At 31.9% G+C, this 23,559-nt stretch overlaps 1 protein-coding gene across 1 annotated transcript; it reads left to right on the top strand.

The window, feature by feature from the left end:
• Nucleotides 1-15,504: 15,504 nt before the first annotated feature.
• On the top strand, nucleotides 15,505-17,159 carry LOC113767056 (peroxidase 44-like). Its single transcript, XM_027311224.1, has 2 exons — nucleotides 15,505-15,702; nucleotides 16,346-17,159. The coding sequence occupies exons 1-2, from the start codon at nucleotides 15,505-15,507 to the stop codon at nucleotides 17,126-17,128; spliced, it is 981 nt and encodes a 326-aa protein (XP_027167025.1). The 3' UTR covers nucleotides 17,129-17,159.
• Nucleotides 17,160-23,559: the final 6,400 nt, after the last annotated feature.

The following is a 23,559-nucleotide window of genomic DNA, read 5'->3' as shown; positions in this document are numbered from 1 at the left end:
GCGGGATACGGTTCCAATCTTAATTAAGATAACGGATTAAAAGTTAGGCATGCTTTCTAATAAGAATGCAATTTTTTCCTGAATAATTCTTTTGCTAGGAAGTTACTATAGTAAGAGTAATACAAATTATAACTCAATAATACTATAAATTAATCCATAAAAGATGGAATGAAGACTAACATGTAGTTTGAAAAACTCATAGATAGTGAAATTTGAATCCAAAATTTGAAATTCTTCGTTGAGAGTCTCGTGCAAGAATAAAGTATACTTTTTTTAATTTACTATTGCACGTAATAAACAACAAGCTCTAGACATTTTTTTTTTCTGTAATATTGAATAGATTTCTTCATGCCTATTAAATTTATAATACAACTTACTCGCGCCAAAACCCTAAAACGTAAGGTGCTACCTGTCACTACAATGTCGGAAACAGTAATCCTAATGTTGAATGAGTAGTTACATAGGTGCTACCAATAATTTAGAGTGTATTATATTAGGGTTAAATACAAAAAATCTCCATGTGGCTTAGTGAATAGTCAACTTATTTTTCTATAGTTTACAAATTTATAATTTAGCCCCTCATTGTTTGTAAGTTTTTGAGATGGTGATGGAAATTGTCGGCGAGCAAAATATCATTATTGCGCCATACAAATAAATGAGTAGGTGGCCAAAAATTGTCCTGTAGTTTAGTCAATGTTTAGGTTACTTCCCTATGGTTTAGAAACCTGCACAGTTTAGCCCCCCATAGTTTATAAGTTTTTGAAATTAACACTGATGGCTTTTCAAATCAACAATCTTCAAATATAGACTTCACAAATTTTGTAATGATATTTCAAATTCCTAGTTTTGCCAGCTCATCGATAACTTGAAGAAAATAATCACAAGACATAAGGAAACACTTTGTATTTTCCCCTTTCCTACAACAACAAAATAGATGATTTATATTAAGTCACTGTAAACTAACAAACAATATTCAAATGTGAACTATACGTCTTTTATGTCTTTGTCCAATTCACACACATACCCAAAGTGAACAACCAAAACTAGTATGCCTGGAAAAGAAATTTATTTGAATTTTTTTTGGAATACTTTGGTAGCAGTTTTTGTCATGTAATTATGTAAGATAAAAAGGTAATTAAAAAACATGTCTATGATGCAAATGAAAATATTAGCCAATAAATGAGTTATTCCAAAAAATCTATCTCTCTGCAAATTCATTGCTTCCTCTTCTTCAAGTTTTGACAATTATGGGCTATGCTTCAATATTTTTATTTTATGTAGATGAATCTAATGGACAAATTAAGTTATACTTCTGTTTTAAAAATAACTTTTACTAGACAAAGACTCACCAGACGCTCTTAACCTACAAGCCAAATTAGTTTTGAAACCATAAGAGGGTAATATTATGAATTCAAAATAATGAGGGGTAATACTATACGTTTTGAAACTATAAGGGGGTTAGTTGAACATTCACTAAAGCATAGAGATTTTTGGTATAAGGGATAAAAAGGACATACCAAGTCATAATTGGTATTAAATATTAGTTTTTACTAGCACAATATGCAAGAGACGTGCTTACTCATAAACATGGTTAGTTTTGACATTTTCCATCCAAATTATAGAATACTTTAAGCGATCACAGGCTAGATTGTAGGTTTCTAAATTATAGGCCGGTAAGTTGAATGTTTGCCAAACCACAAGGGACTTTTATATTGCTACAAACTACTAGAAAGTTATGTTAACCATTCCCACCTAAGCGATTTCATAAAGATTAAAAAACCAAAATAATAAGAATTATTCTTGAAAACGTCCTTTTCTTCCCTACTTTTGTTTGATTTTAAAGCAATACCAAGAAAGTTTTGGTTCAGTTCCTAAATAGAATTCCAAAACCATTTCCAAATAAATTTTAGCCAAATTAGATCTATTCCACAGGGATCGAACATCAAATATTTCTTTAAAAAAAAAACTAGTATCATTATTACTTATGTAGCCCCAAAGACCATATATAATCAGTAACAACGTATGGATTAATTGTGTATCTGCAGCCTGCAGGGTACATTAAATTGTGATACTTTTATGTGCATGTTTTTTTCTTTTCTTTTTGAAAGGCAAACCTCGTATATAGGGGAGAAATTTCCGAATTTTATTGATATAAGAAAACAATATAAGGAGGGGACAAAAACCTAACTTCGTGCTTATTACAAGAAAAAGATTTTAAGAACATCTAAAATTAGGAAAACATAATCTGCTTATTACGTGCATATATAAAGTATTTTTCCTTAAAAATGGATGTCCAACTTTTAAAGTTGCAAGAACTGGTGGACACACATGGAATTAACAGACCTTGTATCCCATATTTTCGTAGATAGAAGTATGTGAATATAATTTCCCTATGTCAGTTTTTCTCCACGAAGAAAGATGAATATGAAACTCGATTGCTGCGGATGAAATTTATGATTGACATAATTGAATTAGACTTCGAGGTTAAAATTATTCAAGTTTTTAACACTTGAACACGAGATTGAACATCAAATTTTGGATATTTTACATCCTAAACTCTCAAGCTTGATCAATGAGAACATTAGTAAAATTAACGAGATAAAAATTAATGATAAGTAGCATTTTATTCTAGTTGCGATCCTTTGACTCTTTTTGATCACTTTTAGTATATTATCATTAATTTTTATAGTCCCAATTACTAATATTATTAGCAAAATTAACAAGATAAATGACAATATATAATTTTATTCTAACTACAATATCTTGGCTCATTTTGACCATTTTTAGCATACTATCATTAATTTGGGGGTCTCTTGTGCCACTAATTTTGCTAATGTTGTCATTGAATGGGTTTAAATATGACAAACTTGGAGTTTAGGATGGAAAGTATTTAAAATTGAGAGTTCACGGTATAAACTATTTAAAGTTAAAATTTATGGTGCAAATGAAAAAGCGGTAAAAAATTGAAGATGTGAAGTGATGTAAGCTTTTCTTCTTTTTTTTTTTTTTTATCCACCAAAACTTCCTTCCATTCAATCCTAATAAAACTATTCTTAAAGCATTTTCGTGTATGCCATAGAGCACGTACAAAAAAAATTCCTATTCACGTTAACCTTTTATTCTCAGCTTTTTTATGTATTCTTCTTTAGTTTCCATTAGCATAACCATATAGCATTCAACTTTGAAGCCCCAACAGAAAAATTTGCTGAATACTAGCACCCGTTCCTCTTACAGTCATTGCCTTTAAAGTTAATGAAAAGAGCAAAAGAAAAATATCAAAAAAAGATAAACACTAAATCCAATGTGATTAATTCAAAACTTAAAGAAAAATAATTAAAATATAATGTTATCTCTTTTTTGTTGTTGCATATTTAACTTTATTGAGAAGATGATAAACTTTGAAATAAAAGATGAAAAAAGATAGAAATAATTTGTTAATCTCATTTTTCAAATTTCCTTTTCTTTGTTTATTTATATTTGGCTATTGAAATAAACATAGGCACTTCTTTTTCACTAAATTTTGATAAACTGAATCCATATAATTTGATGAACTTATAATATCATAATTTTTTTTTTAGTATAAGTAGGAGGTCTCGAATTCGGGACCTCTCACTTACACTTCTTTTCTTCCTACCATCCAACCCATCTCTCCATCAGAATATTAGAACATAATATATGCTTGAATAGAATTTGTTGAAAGGGTATTTAAATTAGATTTTCTAAATTAATCTAGTTTGTAGTTATTTACCTAGAAGTGGTACAGTGAGAGATACCTCAATTTTTAAAATTTGGGATGGCGTAAACTAACATTATGCTAAACTTAAGAGGGACAAAATGAAAATATCCTACTTGGATTTGGCCTTAGGGACCATCAAAACCAAATATCTTGGGGTACCAAATAGGGAGGATCTCACAGACACTTTTCTAACCTGGGGTACCAAATAGGAAGTTTAGTAAAAGCTCATGGACTCTTGCATTCCTTTATCCTTAATATCTTGTGCTTCCACAAGTATTTTTTTCATAAGTAGTTGATTCTTTTTGTTTTTAACAAAAGTTTTCTTTAGGTTTATTTTCTGTCAATATTTATTTGTACAATACATAAGTATAAGATTTTCAAACACATAAATACATGATAGAAAATTAGATTTGTCTTACCCGACAAAGTTTTGAATTTATACATCGTTTACCCTTGCAAACACGTAGACTTTCAAAGAAAAAACTAGCTTAACAAATTTGAAGTTGTAAGTTATCCTACCTATGGCATGTTGATTATATATTTGAAGATGTACAATTCCAGGGCAAGAATCTCATTATTTTTTATTGGGTACTTTATTTTCTGGAAGGGATAAGATAAAATTGCGTTCAATATCACTTTTTCTGCAAACGGATGCTAACGGATCCACCCCTTTCTTCAGTATTTTTCCTGAATGGCACAGAAAATACTGCTCTGCATACCTAAATTTTAAGCTTGTGGGTATTCAACTATGGTTCCCCTATGTAAACTATAATGAGAAGGCGAGCATATTATAAACCCTTATAGTATCATTCATAGCTTGAATTGCAAATACCTAGTGTAAAAATCTGAAGTTTTGTACGAAGGATAACATCTAACGCATTTTATCATGTGCAGTTCGGATGCAAAACTTAATAACCCTCCAATTTATTTTCGGATTAATTTCTAGTAAACCCGTTTGATGTTTGGGGTGATTTGCACTTTGCCCGCTAATAGCATGTTTGAAGCATTTTACCCTTTGAATTTCCTTTTTTTTTTCAACACTTGGCCCTTTGAATTAATACTCAAAGTTAACTAATTGGTAAGAGAAAATTAATATCCTTAGGTTAGAGAATTTTTTTTTTTTAATGTAAGTAGGAGGATTCGACTTGAGACCTTTTACTTACACTTTCTCCTGCCAAACTACCTAATTGTTGACCTTGGTTGATCAGTCCTTGGTTTTGATGATTAACAAACCAAAATGTAGATTTGGACTAATGTTTTTATGTGAGAAATTTGTTAGAACAGGTTATTGATCCAAAAGAGAATCGAAAAGATTTGAATCAAAGAGAAGTTAAGAAATATGAAGGTTCGGACGTAGAGGATCGGACGCTCGATAGAGGATCGGTCGTCCGACTGACGACGATACTCTTCGGACGCTTGGATCGGACGCTCATTCATTGCTTCGGCCGTCCGACACAAAAAGAATGAACGTTGAACATTCTGACTTCTATCGGACGCAGGGTTCGGACGCAGAACAAATGGTTCGGACGTCCGATAGGTGGTTCGGACGCATGGTTCAGACGCAGAGCAAATGGTTCGGACGTCCGACAGGCCAACGGCTAGTTTCGACAGCATTTGATATTTGACCATTGGATAGCCTTTTGGAGCCATTTCTCACCTTCTATAAATACCCCAAAGCACAAGAAGACATAGACTTTTGGCCAACACTAAATACAAGCTTACAACTGAGATCTTTGAGTAGAAATATTCTTTGTTGGTTATATAAGGGGTTGGGAAAGTTGGGTTGTGAGGTTGCTCAAGTGAAGGTTACTCTCTAGGAGGAGTAAAACCTTGGTGAAGATGAACCTATCACTTGGAGTGGTAAAACCTTGATAAAGGTTGCCTCACTTGTATAAAGTAGTTCTTAATTGAATGGGTAAGCTTTCAATTGTAGCTAGTTGAGGGTTTACTTGGAGAGTAGTAAAATTCCTTTGCTCAACCAAAGTATATTTGGGGTGAGGAAGGAGTGAGCCTTCACTTGTACAAGTTGGTTAGCACTACCATCAATTGAAGAAACTATTTGGTGGATTCAACTCCAAGTTTGGAAGAAGCTTGGTAGTTTGATTGGTTTGAATTTCTTTTACTTTATTGTTACTCTATTTTTGTGCTTTAAAATTGCTTATATTCTTTGTCATTGTATTTACTTGACTACTTGTCTGGTTGAGTATTTTGGTTGTATTTGGTTGCATCGGGGCTTACAATTGGTATCAGAGCTTGGTCTCCTAGAGATTAAGCTTAACCGCTTAGAGTAAAGATCATAGCAACCATAAAAGTTTCCTTTTTAGAAGGGCAATCTATTGATAGACCACCTATGTTTAATGGTTCTCATTTTAGCATGTGGAAACAAAGAATGATGATTTTCTTACAATCCGTTTATATTGAATTATGGTATGTGGTAGAAGATGGTCCTTATGAAGTTAGAATAGTTGACTCTACCACTAATTTGAGTAGATTAAAGACTAGACAAGAATTGAATGAAAAAGACAAGAGATACCTTTCTTTGAATGCCAAGGCCATGTATATATTGTACAATGCATTAGATGTAAATGAATCTAGTAGGATTAAAGGTTGTAAATCGGTTAAAGATATTTGGGATAAATTCTGTGAATTTCATGAAGGTAACCAAGATATTAAAGAACAAAAGAAATCTTTGCTTGTTTCTCAATATGAATTTTTCAAAATGCATCCTCTTGAAAATGTTGATAAGATGTGTAGTAGATTTTGTGACATTATTCAAGATCTTAAATTGCTTGGAAAAGAATATTCTTTGGGTGAGAAAAATAGAAAGATTTTGAATGCCTTGTCAAAAGAATGGGAAAACAAAATAAATGCTATAGAAGAGGCAAAGGATTTAAATTCTATGTCCATTGAATCTCTTGTGAATTCCCTAACCTCTTATGAATTAAAGCTGAAATTCAAAGTGCAAGAGGAAGAAAATGCAAGAATGTATAAGAGAGGCATAGCTTTTAAAGCATCTCAAGTGGGGGATAACCCATCCTTCATGGGTAATGAAAACATGGAAGTGGATAATGATATAACTCCTCACATCAAATGTTTCAAGAAGATCTTCAACAAGAGAAGTTCAAGAAGAGATTGCAAAATTACATGGGATGAATGCAATTCAAAAAGAGAAAAAGAAGAGTTGGCCCAAATGGCACTAATGATCTTTGGAGAAGATGAGATAAATTCTTATCACTCTTCTAGTGATGAAGATAATGAAGATGATGATGTGCAAATTCTTATGATTAAAATGCATAAAAGTTTGAGAGAATCTTATGCAAAAAATAAAGATTTGAAAACAAAAATAAATGATTTGTTGGAAGAAAACTCCAAACTTTTTCAAGAAAACAAATGTTTGAGAATGGAAAATGATGATTTAAAAAATCAAAAAGGTGTTTTTGATTGCAAAAATAATTTGAAAATGAAGTTGGAAGAGAAAACAAAGTTTTATGAAAAAATGTTGGAGGAACAAAATTTGTTAAAGAAAAGAATTAATGACTTGAACGAGTTTCTCCAAAATGAAAAACAAAAGTTTTCTCAAACAAAAGAAAGCAAATCTTTTCAAGGCACAAATAAGTTTGCTATGATAAGAAGTAAGAAAATTAGTTGCATTAAATCCACTTATGTGCAAAATACTTCTATCATGTGTCACTTTTGTTGCCAATTTGGACATATGCAAAATGATTGCTATGTAAAGAAAAATATGAGTAAAGGTATGAAATTCATGTGGATTGCTAGATCATGTTGTACTAACTCCCAAGGACCCTATAAAAAATTACAATTGGTATTTTGAAAGTTTTGACATTCTATATGGTCTTGATTTGAAAAATAAAGGGGGAGTTTGCTTTTTGATTGATGCCAAAAGGGGGAGTAGGATTTATTGAAATTTCTTTGTATGTTGGCATTTTCTAAGGGGGAGTTTTATTTGAACTTATTTGATCAAAGAAATCTTCATTTTGTTTGTCATCATAAAAAAGGGGGAGATTGTTGACCTTGGTTGATCAGTCCTTGATTTTGATGATTAACAAACCAAAATGTAGATTTGGACTAATGTTTTTATGTGAGAAATTTGTTAGAACAGGTCATTGATCCAAAAGAGAATCGAAAAAATTTGAATCAAAGAGAAGTTAAGAAATATGAAGGTTCGGACGTAGAGGATCGGACGCTCGATAGAGGATCGGTCGTCCGACTGACGACGATACTCTTCGGACGCTTGGATCGGACGCTCATTCATTGCTTCGGCCGTCCGACACAAAAAGAATGAACGTTGAACATTCTGACTTCTATCGGACGCATGGTTCGGACGCAGAGCAAATGGTTCGAATGTCCGACAGGCCAACGGCTAGTTTCGACAGCATTTAATATTTCACCGTTGGAGAGCCTTTTGGAGCCATTTCTCACCTTCTATAAATACCCCAAAGCACAAGAAGACACAGACTTTTGACCAACACTAAATACAAGCTTACAAGTAAGATCTTTGAGTAGAAATATTCTTTGTTGGTTGTATAAGGGGTTGGGAAAGTTGGGTTGTGAGGTTGCTCAAGTGAAGGTTACTCTCTAGGAGGAGTAAAACCTTGGTGAAGGTGAACCTATCACTTGGAGTGGTAAAACCTTGATAAAGGTTGCCTCACTTGTATAAAGTAGTTCTTAATTGAATGGGTAAGCTTTCAATTGTAGCTAGTTGAGGGTTTACTTGGAGAGTAGTAAAATTCCTTTGCTCAATCAAAGTATGTTTGGGGTGAGGAAGGAGTGAGCCTTCACTTGTACAAGTTGGTCAGCACTACCATCAATTGAAGAAACTATTTGGTGGATTCAACTCCAAGTTTTGAAGAAGCTTGGGAGTTTGATTGGTTTGAATTTCTTTTACTTTATTGTTACTCTATTTTTGTGCTTTAAAATTGCTTATATTCTTTGTCATTGTATTTACTTGACTACTTGTTTGGTTGAGTATTTTGGTTGTATTTGGTTGCATCGGGGCTTACACTAATCCATCCCTCCCCTCTCCTAGGTTAGAGGTTATTGTATACCTAATCAACAATGACTTTAGTTGCACATTGTCTCCCAAAGAATTTTATACTCAATTTATCTTCTAAACTATGTTTAAGGATAACTTTGTCCTTGATATTTTAATAATTTTCATTTTTTATTTGTTTCCTTTTATTTCATTTCTCTTTCCTTTTCTTAGTATATCTCTTAATTTTTCTTCCACTCCCTCTTGCGGCTGAGCAATATATTGCCATGAATAGTTGATTAATCACTAATTTTAGTTTATATATATTTGTCCAAATAATTTAAATATGATTTCTAACACTAGGAACATATTTTTTATTATTATTATATGACGTTTGGTTGTTTTAATTTTCGACGCCTCATTCTTTTATTGTGTTGAAGGTTGTTGTTTCATATTTCCTTATTGATAATTGGTTGCAAACTCCAAGCATAATTTTGTTGTTGGTTGTAGTTAGTTTATTACTTCTATTTCAGAACATATATGCAATTTAGAAATTAAAAAAAATGTAGACACAGAGATTAAATTTAGAGCTTTTAATTTGATTAATGACTGATTAAATAGTGATGTAGTAGCTGCGAAGTGACAAGAGGCAACGGGAAAAATAAAAATTATAGTAAAAATAAACAGAGAAAATAATAATAGAGAAGAATAGAGGAAGAAAAAGGAAAAGCAATAATACTTAAAACAGCAACAGTTGAACTGCCTTTAAAATTATACATTGGGCAAAGTGCAACTAAAATCATAGCTCATCAGAGTAAATTGCAGATTAACGTTTTCTTAAGGTTGACAAAACTAGAATTTTAGAAACTCAGACATAATTTATAATAGTCGAAAATGGTTTGGACTGAATGAGGGTGGCAAAGTGCTAATCACCTCAAACGTTACGAGGCTCTTAATGCTACATCTTTAGGTTTTCTTGAACCTGCATGTTTATCATCGAAAAAAAAAAACCGAAAAAAAAACCTAGCTCCGCTTGGATTAGCTATTTTTGGGGTTGTTTTTCAAAAACAGCACTGTAGCATTTCGTTTTTAAAATATAAGTCCGTTTGGATTAGTTGTCTTTGAGATTGTTTTTCAAAAACTATATGAAAAACTTTTACTGTAGATGTTTTTTGGATTATTTTTAGAGATATTTTTAAAACATATTTTGGGTATTTTTAAAATTTATAATTTATATAATTTTATTTTTATATACATTTATGCATTTATAATACATTTATAAATATTTATAAATAAAAATATTTACATATTCGCTAAAAAATATATAAATGTATTATATTATATATAATACATAATATAAATATATTTATAAATGTATAAGTGTATATTATGATAAATGTATAAATTATAAATGAATATTATATAAATGTATAAATTATAAGTTATAATTTTTATATTTTTATATAAATATACATTTATGCATTTATAAATATTTATAAATAAATATATTTATATAAAAATATATAAATTTATTATATTATATATAATACATAATACAAATATATTTATAAATGTATAAGTGTATATTATTGTAAATTTATAAATTATAAATGAATATTATATAAATGTATAAATGTATAAATTATAAATTATAAATTTTATATTTTTATATAAATATACATTTATGCATTTATAATACATTTATAAATAAATATATTTATGTATTTATATAAAAATATATAAATGTATTATATGTATATAAAAATATATAAATGTATTATAAATGTATTATATGTATATATAAATATATAAATGTATTATAAATGTATTATATTACATATAATACATAATATAAATATATTTATAAATGTATAAGTGTATATTATTATAAATGTATAAATTACAAATGAATATTATATAAATGTATAAATTATAATTTTATTAATATATATTAATATTATGTATAAATGTATTAATATAATTAATATAAATGTACAAATATATTAATATTATGTATAAATGTAAAATTAATATTATGTATATTAATATAAATGTATAAATGTATTATATTATATATAATACATATTATAAATGTATATTATAAATATACATTAATATATATCATGTATAAATGTACATTAACATAAATGTATAATATATGTAATATATATTATATATTATATTATATATAATTTATATAATATTTAATATTCAAATAAATATATTATAAATATATAAAAAAATTTCAAATAAAATAAAATAGTTATAATATGTATAAATAAATAAATAAATATATAATCTATATAATATACATTAATATTATTATAAATATTATAATTTTATAAATATGGTGTTTATATAATATTTCAATTTGTAATATTTATTGTATATTTCATTATATAAATATTCATATAATATATAATATATAAATATGTAATATATAATTTTCAATTTGTATAATATACATAATATTGTATATATATAATATAATATACATAATATAATATATTATACATAATATGTAATAAATAATATACATTATTACATATTATGTATATTATATATTATACCTAACATTATTATACATTATTATACACAATAATATATACATAATATATTATGTACATTATATTATAATAGATACATTATTAATGTATAATATTAATGTATATAAATATTTATATAATATATAATATATATAATTTTCAATTTGCATATTTCAATTTATGTTTGTTTCTTTTTTTTTTTTCTCAGCAACGACATATTTGTATAATCTACTCTATCCTAATTTAGGAGGAGGGGGAGCATAAGAAGGCTGTGGTAGGAGACTAGTGGGTATACAGACCCAACTAGATCAAGGGAATATTTTGTCACAACTCTTAAATTTTTTTTCGTTGCAGGTGAGATTTGAACCCTCACCTACAGCCCAACGAGGGACTTAAACCCCTCCCTGGTGGCTACAGAGCCATTGGCCCAGTGGTTCTGTATGTTTGTTTCGGACACCCACCAATGTTTTGAAAACCGGACCGGACGGCCGGTTCGACCGGTTGAACCGCAAACCGGCCATGGCACCGGTTCCGGTTCAACCGGTGACCGGTTGAACCGTGAAAACCGTCGAACCGGATTGAATCGGCGGTTTTTCGGTTTTCAGCCTTTTTTTTTTTTTAAGTTTTGTAAAATGCAGCTATCAAGATTCGACCTTTGTAATAAAAGACCAATGTATTAACCGTTGCACCATCACATCTTATTAGTTTTTTTTTATAACTTATTTATATAAAGCAAACACTCATATTTCTTTTTTCCATTTTTCTTACAAAATCTCATCCCTTCATGGCTCTTTCTTTTTAATTTTCAACTCTCTCTCTCTCTCTATCCTCTTTTCTTTTGTCACTCCCTTTTTAATCAAACCTCTTTATTTTTAATTTATTGATATTTTCTTCCATCTTTTAATTTTGTTTTTGTCCATTAAATTGAAAAAAGTTAAAAAAGAATTTTTTTTAACCCAAATTATTTAATGCCACAACCACTCACTTTTATCTTATTTTTTGTTTCTTATCAAGTTTACATTTCTATTTTCGATTTTCTTGACTTCCTTCGAACTCCAAATTTTCTTTTTTAAATTGCAATCTCTAAATCCCAAAACGTAAATTAAAATTTAAGTTCATAATATCTAAATTCTCAGAGACATGAATTTTGTATAATTTCAAAATATTGTGATATTTTGGGGTTGGATTTAGATATAATTGAAATTGAGATGAAATTTATTTGTTTTAACTTATAATTTAAAAAATTTATTTTTAAAAATCCAAGTTATTAAAAAATAGTAAACTTTTAATCATATAAAATATTAAATTAGTCCATTACATGTCTTATTTTGCACATATATATATTTATATAAATTATTTTTAAAAAAATTCATTGAACCGAGATTAAACCGGTCCGACCGATTGAATCTCGACCCTTTCACTTCACCAGTTCAATTAACGGTCTGATTTTTAAAACATTGACACCCACGCGATGTAGGTAAGCAGGGAATACAACATAAACCGCGTACTTGCACGAGAAACTGTGGATTCAGCTTTACAAGCGGGGTCCACCATCCACTAGTGAGCCATTCAGTATCCGGAGATTTATTTATTTTATCTGAGTACATATGAGGCATTACAACACACTAGCGGAAAATGTACACCTTATGTGTGTGTAAATTAAAAGAAAAAATTATAAAAAGTAATATGCAAGTATTAAAGAGTTTTATTAGATTATGTTATGTGATTTTTTTTTATGTTGTTAAAAATAAAGAAAAAGAAGTTATTGGCGGTTATTGGAGATTTCTACTATTTAGCATTTTAGTGAGAGGATAAATAAAGAAAAACAAAAAGTGATTAAAAAAAGTTTAGCCCATGCTTCTCTCTCTCTTTATATATAGCAAGATGTTGATTTAATTGATAAGAGCATACACTTACTTATAAGAGCATACAATTGGCGGTTATTGTATTCAAATTTTGCTATTCACATGAGAATTGTGTTTATATGTAATCTATAAGTATTTGGAAAGTAGGTAATGACCCGTGTGTGGGCAATATGAGTCAACCTGCAAGTGGATTAACATTTGTTATTCTTCGAAAGACTATTTTGCTCAGCTGGAAACAGCTGGAAACAGGTTTCTTTACCCTGAAGTCAAATCTTTGCCTTCAACAAAACGCGAAATAGTTTCCCAGTCTTGCATGTTTGATGCTAAGTGTTTCGGTCAAAAAAGGAAACATGGTAGGGTTTGTCGAGAATAACTAAAACTAACCCAATAAGTCTAGATATTCTTGTTCCTGTGGGGCCAGAAATTAAGGTTGTACTTATTTGTAATTAGCTGAATGGATGACAAGGGATTTTTCATCTATGCAGAAATCATCCCTTCTCGACTTAGGAGTTTCATTTAGGAATTAGGATAAGTGTGCCATATAAAATTGTGTGAATTGCTTTTGCCCAGTGAGAAGAAGTGGAAGGTTCTTTGCAATTGATGGTTCATTGATTAAAAGTCTAAAACTTATATGGCTCATGGCCATTTAAATAATACTGGGTTTTTGGATATCAAATTTTTTCATATAATATTTCGCTTGTATCATAAACACATTTTTCAATCCACCTTTTTATATTTTCAATTACCTTTTTATCTCACATACATCACATCATGAAAAGTGCTAATATATCAAATAATACTCTATCCAAACAAACCCACTACTTTCGGAAACACGTTCATAATCACTGTCCTATATGCCATGACTTCAAAATGATTGAATTTGATATCATTGCTTGAGGATTTTTCTTTTTTAGTCACAAACCAGTTGGACAAACGATACTTCTTTTTCAATTATCCTTTTCAGGGTTTGGCAAACGAGTGCTTCGAAACACTCTTTAAGATGGGTTTCAGGTATTAATTTTTCGGTAAGAGTGAAATCAATTCAAAAGAGTATCTAAATATGGAGAAAATAATAAATATGAGAATGTGTATTTATATAGCAGATTATGAGTAATTTAAATGTCTTAACAAGTGCCTACAGTACTTGTTTGTGAAACTTAGTTTGAAATGAAGAGCTATTGAAGCCAAGATAGCACTTTGGGCTAAAAGATGAACGAATTATACAAAATAAAATGGAATGGCATCCTAATAAATCTTGCCACTTCTTTTCAAGCACCGTATTGAACACTGAAAAAGAAAAATAAACAAACGAAGAAAAGCATTTGAAAGTTTGAATACTTAGAGATCTACTTTTCATAAATAAATCCTTAAGGAAAAATTCTGAGAGATTTTGATCAACTTCAGCACACACACAAATATATATATATATATATATATATATATATATATATATGTCTATGTATTGCGTAAAAAATTCACTAGCGCTCATTCTCAATTTCAAATTGATTTTCTTTCTTTTTCTTTCTTGGAGATAAACCACATTTTTTTTAATCCTCCCATCACTCCTTACACTCTTCTCACCCTCAACTTTCAAGCATAGGATTAGAGTCATAGACCTAACAATAGAAAAGACTCTAAGAGTCTTCCCTAACCATTGGGCAATTCCAATGGTGCACAGTACTTTGTATATAACCACAACTACGTAACTATATATACATATATGTGTGTATATATATATAATTTTTGACAAAAAAGTAACTATATATGTAATTTTACAACAAGAGATTTAACGACTGTTTTTCATTTTTTTCCCCTAATTTGAAAACACAAATTGCTCTCTAAGCAAAAACACACAATTAAAAATGGTAGCATACTTCAAATGATTCATTAACCGCACCCAGTAAGGAAAAGTGGATGGTTCTTTGGTTTGGACGGTTCATTAATTAAAATTCCTATGACTAGTTCCCAATAAAACAATACTCTCTTTCCTCCCAACTACGATTTTTGTTTTTGGTCTCCTACCAACTACGATTGATAGTGACTATCTTATATGCCACAGCTTCAAAATGATTAAAATTGATTCCATTGCTTAAAGAATTCGGTCTGAAAGGATTTGTATTCACGTCCTGAGTTCCCTAACGCGTCCATGTGTTTGTCATACTATTATAAGGGAAAGCAGCCAAAAGATTTGTCAATAAACACGTTTTGGTCAACAAATTTTGACCATGCAAATTTCCATCCTTTCCTGCACGACTTTTTTCACCTATATATACCCACAATTGGATTGTGATTCTTCATAACATAAGAAGCTGAACTATTCACATACTTAACCTCGATTACCCGAAAGCCTAGAAAAGCTTAAGCAAAATGGAAGTGAAGCTAAAAGTCATTTTCCTTTGTTGCATCCTCCACCTTGCCTCAGCTCAACTTCGGAGTGGGTTTTACAGCAATTCATGTCCACAAGCTGAATCAATTGTTCAACAAGTTGTACAAAAGAAATTCAGCACTGATCGCTCAATAACAGCTGCTTTGCTTCGCATGCATTTTCACGACTGCTTTGTCCGAGTAAGTAATTAATCTTGTTCTTAACTAATTTATACTTGTTTAAGTGGTTAAGCAGTTAAAGAAACTATAAGACTTGTAGTATCAAAAAATTGGAGCAGAGTCTCACAAGTTCCAATTTAAACTAGTTGATCGCTGGCACGTACAAGTGAAGGTCCAGTATAATTAAGTGGAGGTAAGGTGTAAACGAGGGAGACTGTTCTTACCAAAAAAAAAAAAAAAAGAGTGAGAATGTATTGTAGAAATTGAAAATGATCGTTCAAAACTCAACTAGTTTAAAATGAAACTTGTGACGTTAGTGATCCAAAAAATTCTTGGATGATGTAAGGTTCACGGGCTAATCGAATTAAATGGGACCTATAATATAATATAATAGAGTCACTTTTGTGGTTTGTATTTGTTTTGTCCTACAGAAGTGGTTACAAATTTTGGTCTGTGTAAAAATTTATTAATTGCATCAAAAAAATTATAAAAAATTAGTACCGTGAAGATATCTAAAAAATTATATCAGATGCATGCAGTACATGTGGTCCAACATATTGAGAAGTTACATTAAAAAAATACAAAACCTGGATTTATTATATACTTGGGAGGGATTTATCAAGTTCTGTTAACAAAATTTGACATACATGGCAAAAATTTTCAGGGTTGTGATGCATCAATATTGATAGACTCCACCAAGTCCAAGTCATCGGAGAAAGATGCCGGACCAAACTTAACAGTAAGAGGATTTGAGCTAATTGATGATGCCAAGAGAAATCTTGAGGCTGCTTGTCCATCTACTGTCTCCTGTGCTGATATAATAGCATTGGCAACCCGTGATGCGGTAGCATTAGCCGGCGGACCTGGATATAATGTATCGACAGGTAGGCGAGATGGGCTGGTTTCGGACTCTTCCGAAGTAAATTTGCCAGGACCAAGTCTTTCCATATCGGATGCAGCTCGATTCTTCACTGCCAAAGGGCTAACACTGAATGACATGGTGGTCCTTTTGGGTGCACACACTGTTGGAGTTGCACATTGTGGTTTCTTCCAGGATCGGCTTTCTAACTTTCAGGGCACCGGGAAGCCTGATCCCACAATGGAACCAGCATTGGCTGCTACACTCTTGAAAACCTGTGGTACACAATCCAGGCCGTTGAGTAGAGACCCAACTGTGTTTTTGGATCAAAACACATCCTTCATACTTGATAATCAGTTCTACAATCAGATAAGGTCTAAAAGAGGGATCTTGCAGATTGATCAGGAACTAGCTTTGGACAGCTTGAGTGCTCCTCTAGCCTCAAGGTTGGCTGCCAACAATAACCTCTTTCAGCAGGGTTTTGCCAATGCTATGATGAAAATGGGAAGCGTGGAAGTTCTTGTCGGAAATGCTGGAGAAATTAGGAAAAATTGTAGAGTCTTTAACAAACCTGTTGGTCGAGCCTAATAGTTCCAATCTCCCTAAAGTAGGGTATATTGGAATATATTTACCCCTTTTCTCTTAAATTCTTGCTCTTCCATAGATTTTGACACACTTGATGTTTGAATGATGAATAATTATTAATTCTTTTGTGTACAAAAAAAATGCAAATTTAATTTTTGCAATAAAAAGTTCATCTTCCTTGCTGTGTAATCTCATTGCCTAATTGATTATGGTTATCATCCTGCCTCTGTTCCAGAAAATTATCGATCTCGTACATAATCTACGACAATCATTTTGCAGAAATTATATACGTCTTACGCGAGTCAGGGTTAATAGGGCAAAAAGAAATGAATAAATAGAAGGAAGTACTTTGCTTTCTGAAAGTCAATATGTAAATTGAATTTTATTGCTATCCATGCATGTTAATATATTGCCAAGGTCACTTTGCTTTGAGTGTTAATAGTTTGGAGTGAAAAACATCCGCTTATAGTAAATCATGGGTTTGAACGAACATACCCTAGTGCTAAAATTGAAGTATCCAACGGACACTCCACTTGTGCAAAAGTAGTCATCAGACAGGAGCACATGGAAACTAGTAAAGAGGTGCATGGCACCTCCTCACAAGTTCCGTTTTAAACAAGTTTACTCTTGGGTATAATTGAGTTAGAATATAAGTTAGAATATGGTATAAATAAGTTATAAATATGATGAAAATATGTTGCATTATGAAATGTAGCATATGTTAAAATCATAATATCTACTTACCTTCATTGTAATTTTGCTTTCGACTATATAATCTATTTGTAGTGCATGTAAAGTATTTAGATTTTTTGTTCTATTTAGTACTAAAGAAAGCATAACTAGCATATCAACTAACAATGTAATTGGTTGTGCTTTTCATCTATTATAGGGTGATTTAGTGGATAATAGTGAAAAATAAGGGGATGAAGTGGTAAAATGCAAAATCACAGGGGGTAAATAATCATTTATCCTTTTTATGATGGAATCTAGCCAAACACCATATGTTTTTGTTTTGTTTCTAATAACCTTTATTAGAAGCAAAACAAAAAGTTAAGTAAATAAGGGTTACAAAAAACAAAATTATATAGATATATACATACATGCATACATACATACATATATTTACATACACACACGCGCGCGCGCACATACACACATATATATCTCTGTGTATGTATATGTCTATATAATTTTGTTTGTTGTAACCCTTCTTTACTTAACATTTTTGGTTTGCTTCTAATAAAGGTTATTAGAAAAAAAACAAAAACATATGGTGTATGTAGTATGTATGTATACTACAAGTAATTCAAGCATTGATTTAACAATTTGATGGTGTAAATATTAGTCATCATTCGTATGTGCTAGAATGTAATAAGGGATAATTTCAGAAACCTCCCCTAAGGTTTTTGACTATTTCATTTAGTTCTCTTGAAATTTTAAAAGTTACACCTACTTCCCTTGATTTGACACTTTGGTAACCAAATCTTAAAATAAGGTCAAAAATTTAATGAATACCCTAAAATGCCCTTATCTTATAATGTTCAATTCATTCTTCTAAACAATTGTAAAGTAATTTGACACAATTATTAAAAAAAGGATTCTCAAGTTTTTCATGCCAATATTTGTTATTTAATAATCAACTATAACAATAAATATTTTGCTATGATAAGCTTTTTTTATGAGTAAATTTTATATACACTGTCAATATATACACTATCACGGTTGGATGGATGACACATTAGCAAATTTTGAATTTCAAATTTACACATGTGTCATATATCTAATGATGATAGTGTATACACTAACTGTGACACCCTCATTTCTCCCAAGGGCGAACCCGAGGGTATCTGTGGGACGCCTGCCCAGCTCTCCCCAGGACTCGGTGCGATTTCAATTCAAACTTATGAATAACCAATCGATACTAAAAATCAAAGATACAAAGGAAGGTCAATTCCTTAATAATTGTTCAAGTCTTACATCATAAGTTACCAAAATATTGTACCATCCCAAAATATACAGCTTCCAAAAATTATCTAAATGAATACATTCAAACTTCTAATCAGAGGCCATCAAGTTGACCTCTCCATAATTCCTTCCATTTCAGTTCCTGTTAAAGAAAGCAAGTCTAACGGGGTGAGCGGATGCTCGTGAGGCCAAGAAAAAAAGAAAAAAAAATCATGCAAGCAAGTAATTCAAGTAACAATAAAGCTGACATGAGAGATAAAGCAATAACATTCAAGTAAATCTCGAATATTCACAAGACACATTCCAGAAGGATACGGGAGCTCTTAGGAGCTCACTTCCATTTGTTTTACCAAAGTTCCATCTAATAGTCCGTAGAACTTTACTTATTCCATTTATGAGTCTGAGTCGAATGAGAGGTACCTCCCACCCGAATCGGTGTGGTACATACTATCGCTCAGTGGTCGATTGTACGTTTATAGTTCTGAGTTGACATGAGAGGTACCTCCCACCCGAATCGGTGTGGTACATACTATCGCTCAGTGGTCGATGAGACATCGCTCCAATCGACTTATGCTTTGCTTATAGTTCTGAGTCGAATGAGAGGTACCTTCCACCCAAATTGGTGTGGTACATACTATCGCTCAGTGGTCGATAAGACATCGCTCCAATCGACTTAGGCTTTGTTTATGATTCGGAGTCGACATGAGAGGTACCTCCCACCCAAATCGGTGTGGTACATGCTATCGCTCAGGGAATCGATTTTAGCACTGAGACGGTATGAGAGGCACCTCCCACCCAAATCGGTGTGGTACATGCTTCCGCTCAGGGCTCACAAGTTAAACATGTTCATATACAATTACTAATCATATGTATTCATGTAACAAGTATCACGTAATTAGAAGAGAGGGAACTAGGACGTCCCAACGAGTAGGATTGGTCGATGAGACAACGCTCCAATCGACGTCAAGTCATGTACAAGTATAGTTTCAATCATGAGTAAGTCGAGTACTAGTCAAGTAAATCGAATAACAAGTCAAGTAAGTAGAGTAACACGTCAAGTAAAGAGAGCGAGTGGGATAAAGTGCACACACTCGTCTCGACAAGTTAAATTCAAGTATTGAATTAGATACTTTTCAAGTATTTAGCAACTAGTCATGCACTTGACACTCACCAAGTAGACAAGAAGAGATAGCACTCGAAGTTCAAGTGTCCACCGTGGGATCCTCTTGAAGTTCCCCTTATGTGCCTGAGCAATTAACAATGATTTATCACTCAAAAATTCCCAAATATTGAGAAGATTGTACTTAGTGCACAATCTAAGAAAATCTCATAAAAACGAACCCCAATCACTCGTAAATCGAGGTTCAAAGACGAGGTTTCAAAACACAAGAGTAATCGAGTTTTCGTCTTTGAAATCAAGTATAAAACGTTCAAGTAATATCGAAGGAATAAGGAGAATTTGAAAAACTCCATTTCCTTAAGATTCGGAAATTTCTGTTTTGATACGAATCTTTGAAAAATCGTATCTCACTCTTTGCAAGTCCAAAATTGGAAAACTTGGTACCGTTGGAAACCTCTTTGAAAGTACTAAAAGTTCTTAGAAGACATTTTTCCATGAATCTAAGTGGAAGGCATTCAAAAATGGGCTTAAAGTTACAGTTTCAGGTTACTTAGGGTTGAGCCGGGTTGGTTTTTCGCTAAATTTGGAAATTCGGTAAAATTCATACGTTGCAAACCAGCCTCCAAAATTTATAACTCAATTAGAGTTGCAAGTAAAGTTTAGGACAGAACAAGCGGATCAAGAATCGGAGTTTTGAGCACCGAGATACGATCGCTCAAAGTTGGAGGAAAAACGAAACTGTTAAGCTAGTTTCCAGATTTGAGTTCCAAACTTTGGGACTTTAGTTTGGTAGCAAAATGGACTCGGAACGGCACCAAATTTGGTATGAATATACTACCATATAAGGGCCACTCCCTTGCCAAATTTCATAGAAAAATATGAACGGGAAGTCGGTTATCAAAACCGTTGAAATCGCAAGAAGTTCTAAGGCTAAGCTGCCTTTGAGCTTCCGGTTTGCCGTTTTCCAAACATTTGGCCAAGAAACGACTCAAACATGATTCATTCCAGTAGGTAATGTCTAAAATATGTCCAAGGTACATTTGATAGGTGATTTACACCAAGAAATTTCGGATAACAAGTCCCAAATCATTGCTAGTTCAAATCTGTCCAAATGTAAGGTATTCCTTCACCAGACCAGATTCGAGTTTTGATCATAAATCACTCAATTCAACTCGGAATTGAGCGTGGTTGGTGGATTTGGAAAATAGACTCATAAGGCTACATTTTCTCAGAAGAAACCATTTTTAAAATCTGTCCATAACCAGCTCGTTCGTGAGCATTAAGTTGCAGCTCATGAGCTGCCTTCCAGGAAGCAACGAAACAGGACAGTGGATTTCAAATGAATGGTTTGGCTAGCTCAAGTGGAACCAGGACATGCATTTTATACCAACGGAAATATAGGAATGTCTAGTTTCCAGTGCCATAAACGGCACTCGATTCCGACATCGGAGCAATGAGTTATGGCCGAAACAAGAAGACTGCCTGGGCAGTGACGGGATTAAAATTCCAGTTTTCTAACCTTTCGAAAGTCTAACATTTGAGTGACCAAATCAAGTTATTTTTCAAGAAACTTTTTACACAACCAATATAACATGTAACATTTGAGTGACCAAATCAAGTTATTTTTCAATGAAACTTTTTACACAACCAATATAACATGTAAACAATATAAACAAGCCATTAAAATTTTGCACAAAAGTGGTCGGACAAGGCAGGGGTAAAATGGTCACTTTTGGCCATTGCACCATCTTGGAGTTTCTAACAATAACCCAACATTATACCACTAATTTAAGCACTAAACCAATATAATTATCATCATCAACCACCAAATCAGTCCATCAACCAAAGTGGGAGTTCATAGAGCCCACACAACCAAATTTCCATCATAAACAAGCTACCCATAAGCATGCAAGGGTTTATAAATGCTATATTACTTCCATAAGCCAAGAATTGAGAGGTTAATCATCACCTACTTGTGTGATGAATCAAAGGCAGAATTTCGGCCCTCTCCTTGTCCAAGAAAACTGTGGATTGCAGCTCTCCTTTGTAGCTTAATGTGATCTCCAAGTGCTAAGCTACGTGTGTGTGAAATTTGAAGTGAATTAGAGGAGATTTGAGTGAGATTTTGGTGATGAAAATTGAAGAACTCTTGGGTGTTCTTCCTTGTGGGTTGCACGCTGGAAATGAAGCTGAAAGAAGGAGTTTTTGCTGCTAATAAAGCTTTTCAAGGAAGCTTAAATGTGTGGTGCAAAATGAAGCAAAAGTCAACTCTCCAATAATGCGCGTACGCGCGCGTTTCGTGCTCGATTTCTCTCGAGTTTATTTCGCTAGTGCACTAAACCTCTAATACACTTATATTCATATAAATATTATCCACTCTTTATTGTCCCAAAATAAGGGTCTAAAGTCTCTTAATTAAATCGCGCGTGTGAAAACGCGTATTTCCAATTTAAGCTCGATAACGCGAAACTTTCAAGAAATTCTTATAACGATAATACTAATAACTATCACTTGAGTATTTAAACATAAAATTACCTAATTTAGGACCATTATACAAGTCTCTAATTTTTCCAAACTTATTATACCCTCAATCGGTTAAAATTTTCAAACACGTTTTCACTATTTTCATTAAACGAGTTTCCAAAAATTAATTTTTGAAACAAGTCACTTTAAAAATATAATGAAACTATAATTCCATATATTTAGGTCTAATAAGGATAGAAAATAATATTCGGGGCAAATATCCAAATAAATAATTAAATGATCCAGAAATAGGGTTTTAAAATAAGAATTTTACGAGTCCTCACATCCTCCCCTCCTTAAAAAGAATTTCGTCCTCGAAATTCATATCTTGATTTATAAATAATCCCAAATACTTTCTCCTCCCGTGACCAATTTTCACCACTTTTAATTCTCCCTTTCAAAACTCACGCTTATTGAACTTAACTATTCTCATGTGCCATTCATGACCTTATTACAGGTCTAGGGGTTTGTAGCAATAGATTACATATACATATAAACTATAAAATCAATTAAAAGTAAGGTAAATTTTCATATGCCATAAAAGATCATAATAGTTACACTAAGTTATAATAAGTTCATCAAATCGTTTCAAAAGAAAATGGGAAGCAACAAGATCAAGATATGCAAAGTCGCAATACCCAACAAAAGGATAGCATCCCCTACACAAACGATTACTGTCTTACAAAAGTTCTAGTCTATACTAAGGTAAAACTACAATCCCTGTTTGTCGAGTGGAGTCAGTTTCACCCCTACTGGTAAAGTTTCCACTACTTGGATTCCTCTTACAATCATCAGTATTAATCACTACTTCTGGCACTCGACTGAT

The sequence above is a fragment of the Coffea eugenioides genome, chromosome 3, assembly GCF_003713205.1.
Source record: "Coffea eugenioides isolate CCC68of chromosome 3, Ceug_1.0, whole genome shotgun sequence".
NCBI lineage: Eukaryota > Viridiplantae > Streptophyta > Magnoliopsida > Gentianales > Rubiaceae > Coffea > Coffea eugenioides.
The sequence above is the reverse complement of the archived record's forward strand: the minus strand, read 5'-3'. Positions and strand labels throughout refer to the sequence as shown.

What these genes read in the sequence shown, in the direction of transcription:
- LOC113767056 (XM_027311224.1), top strand. Translation starts at nt 15,505, where the DNA reads ATGGAAGTGAAGCTAAAAGTCATTTTCCTTTGTTGCATCCTCCACCTT. An exon ending in TTCACGACTGCTTTGTCCGA is followed by an intron (nt 15,703 to 16,345) that starts GTAAGTAATTAA and finishes AAAAATTTTCAG; the next exon opens with GGTTGTGATGCATCAATATT.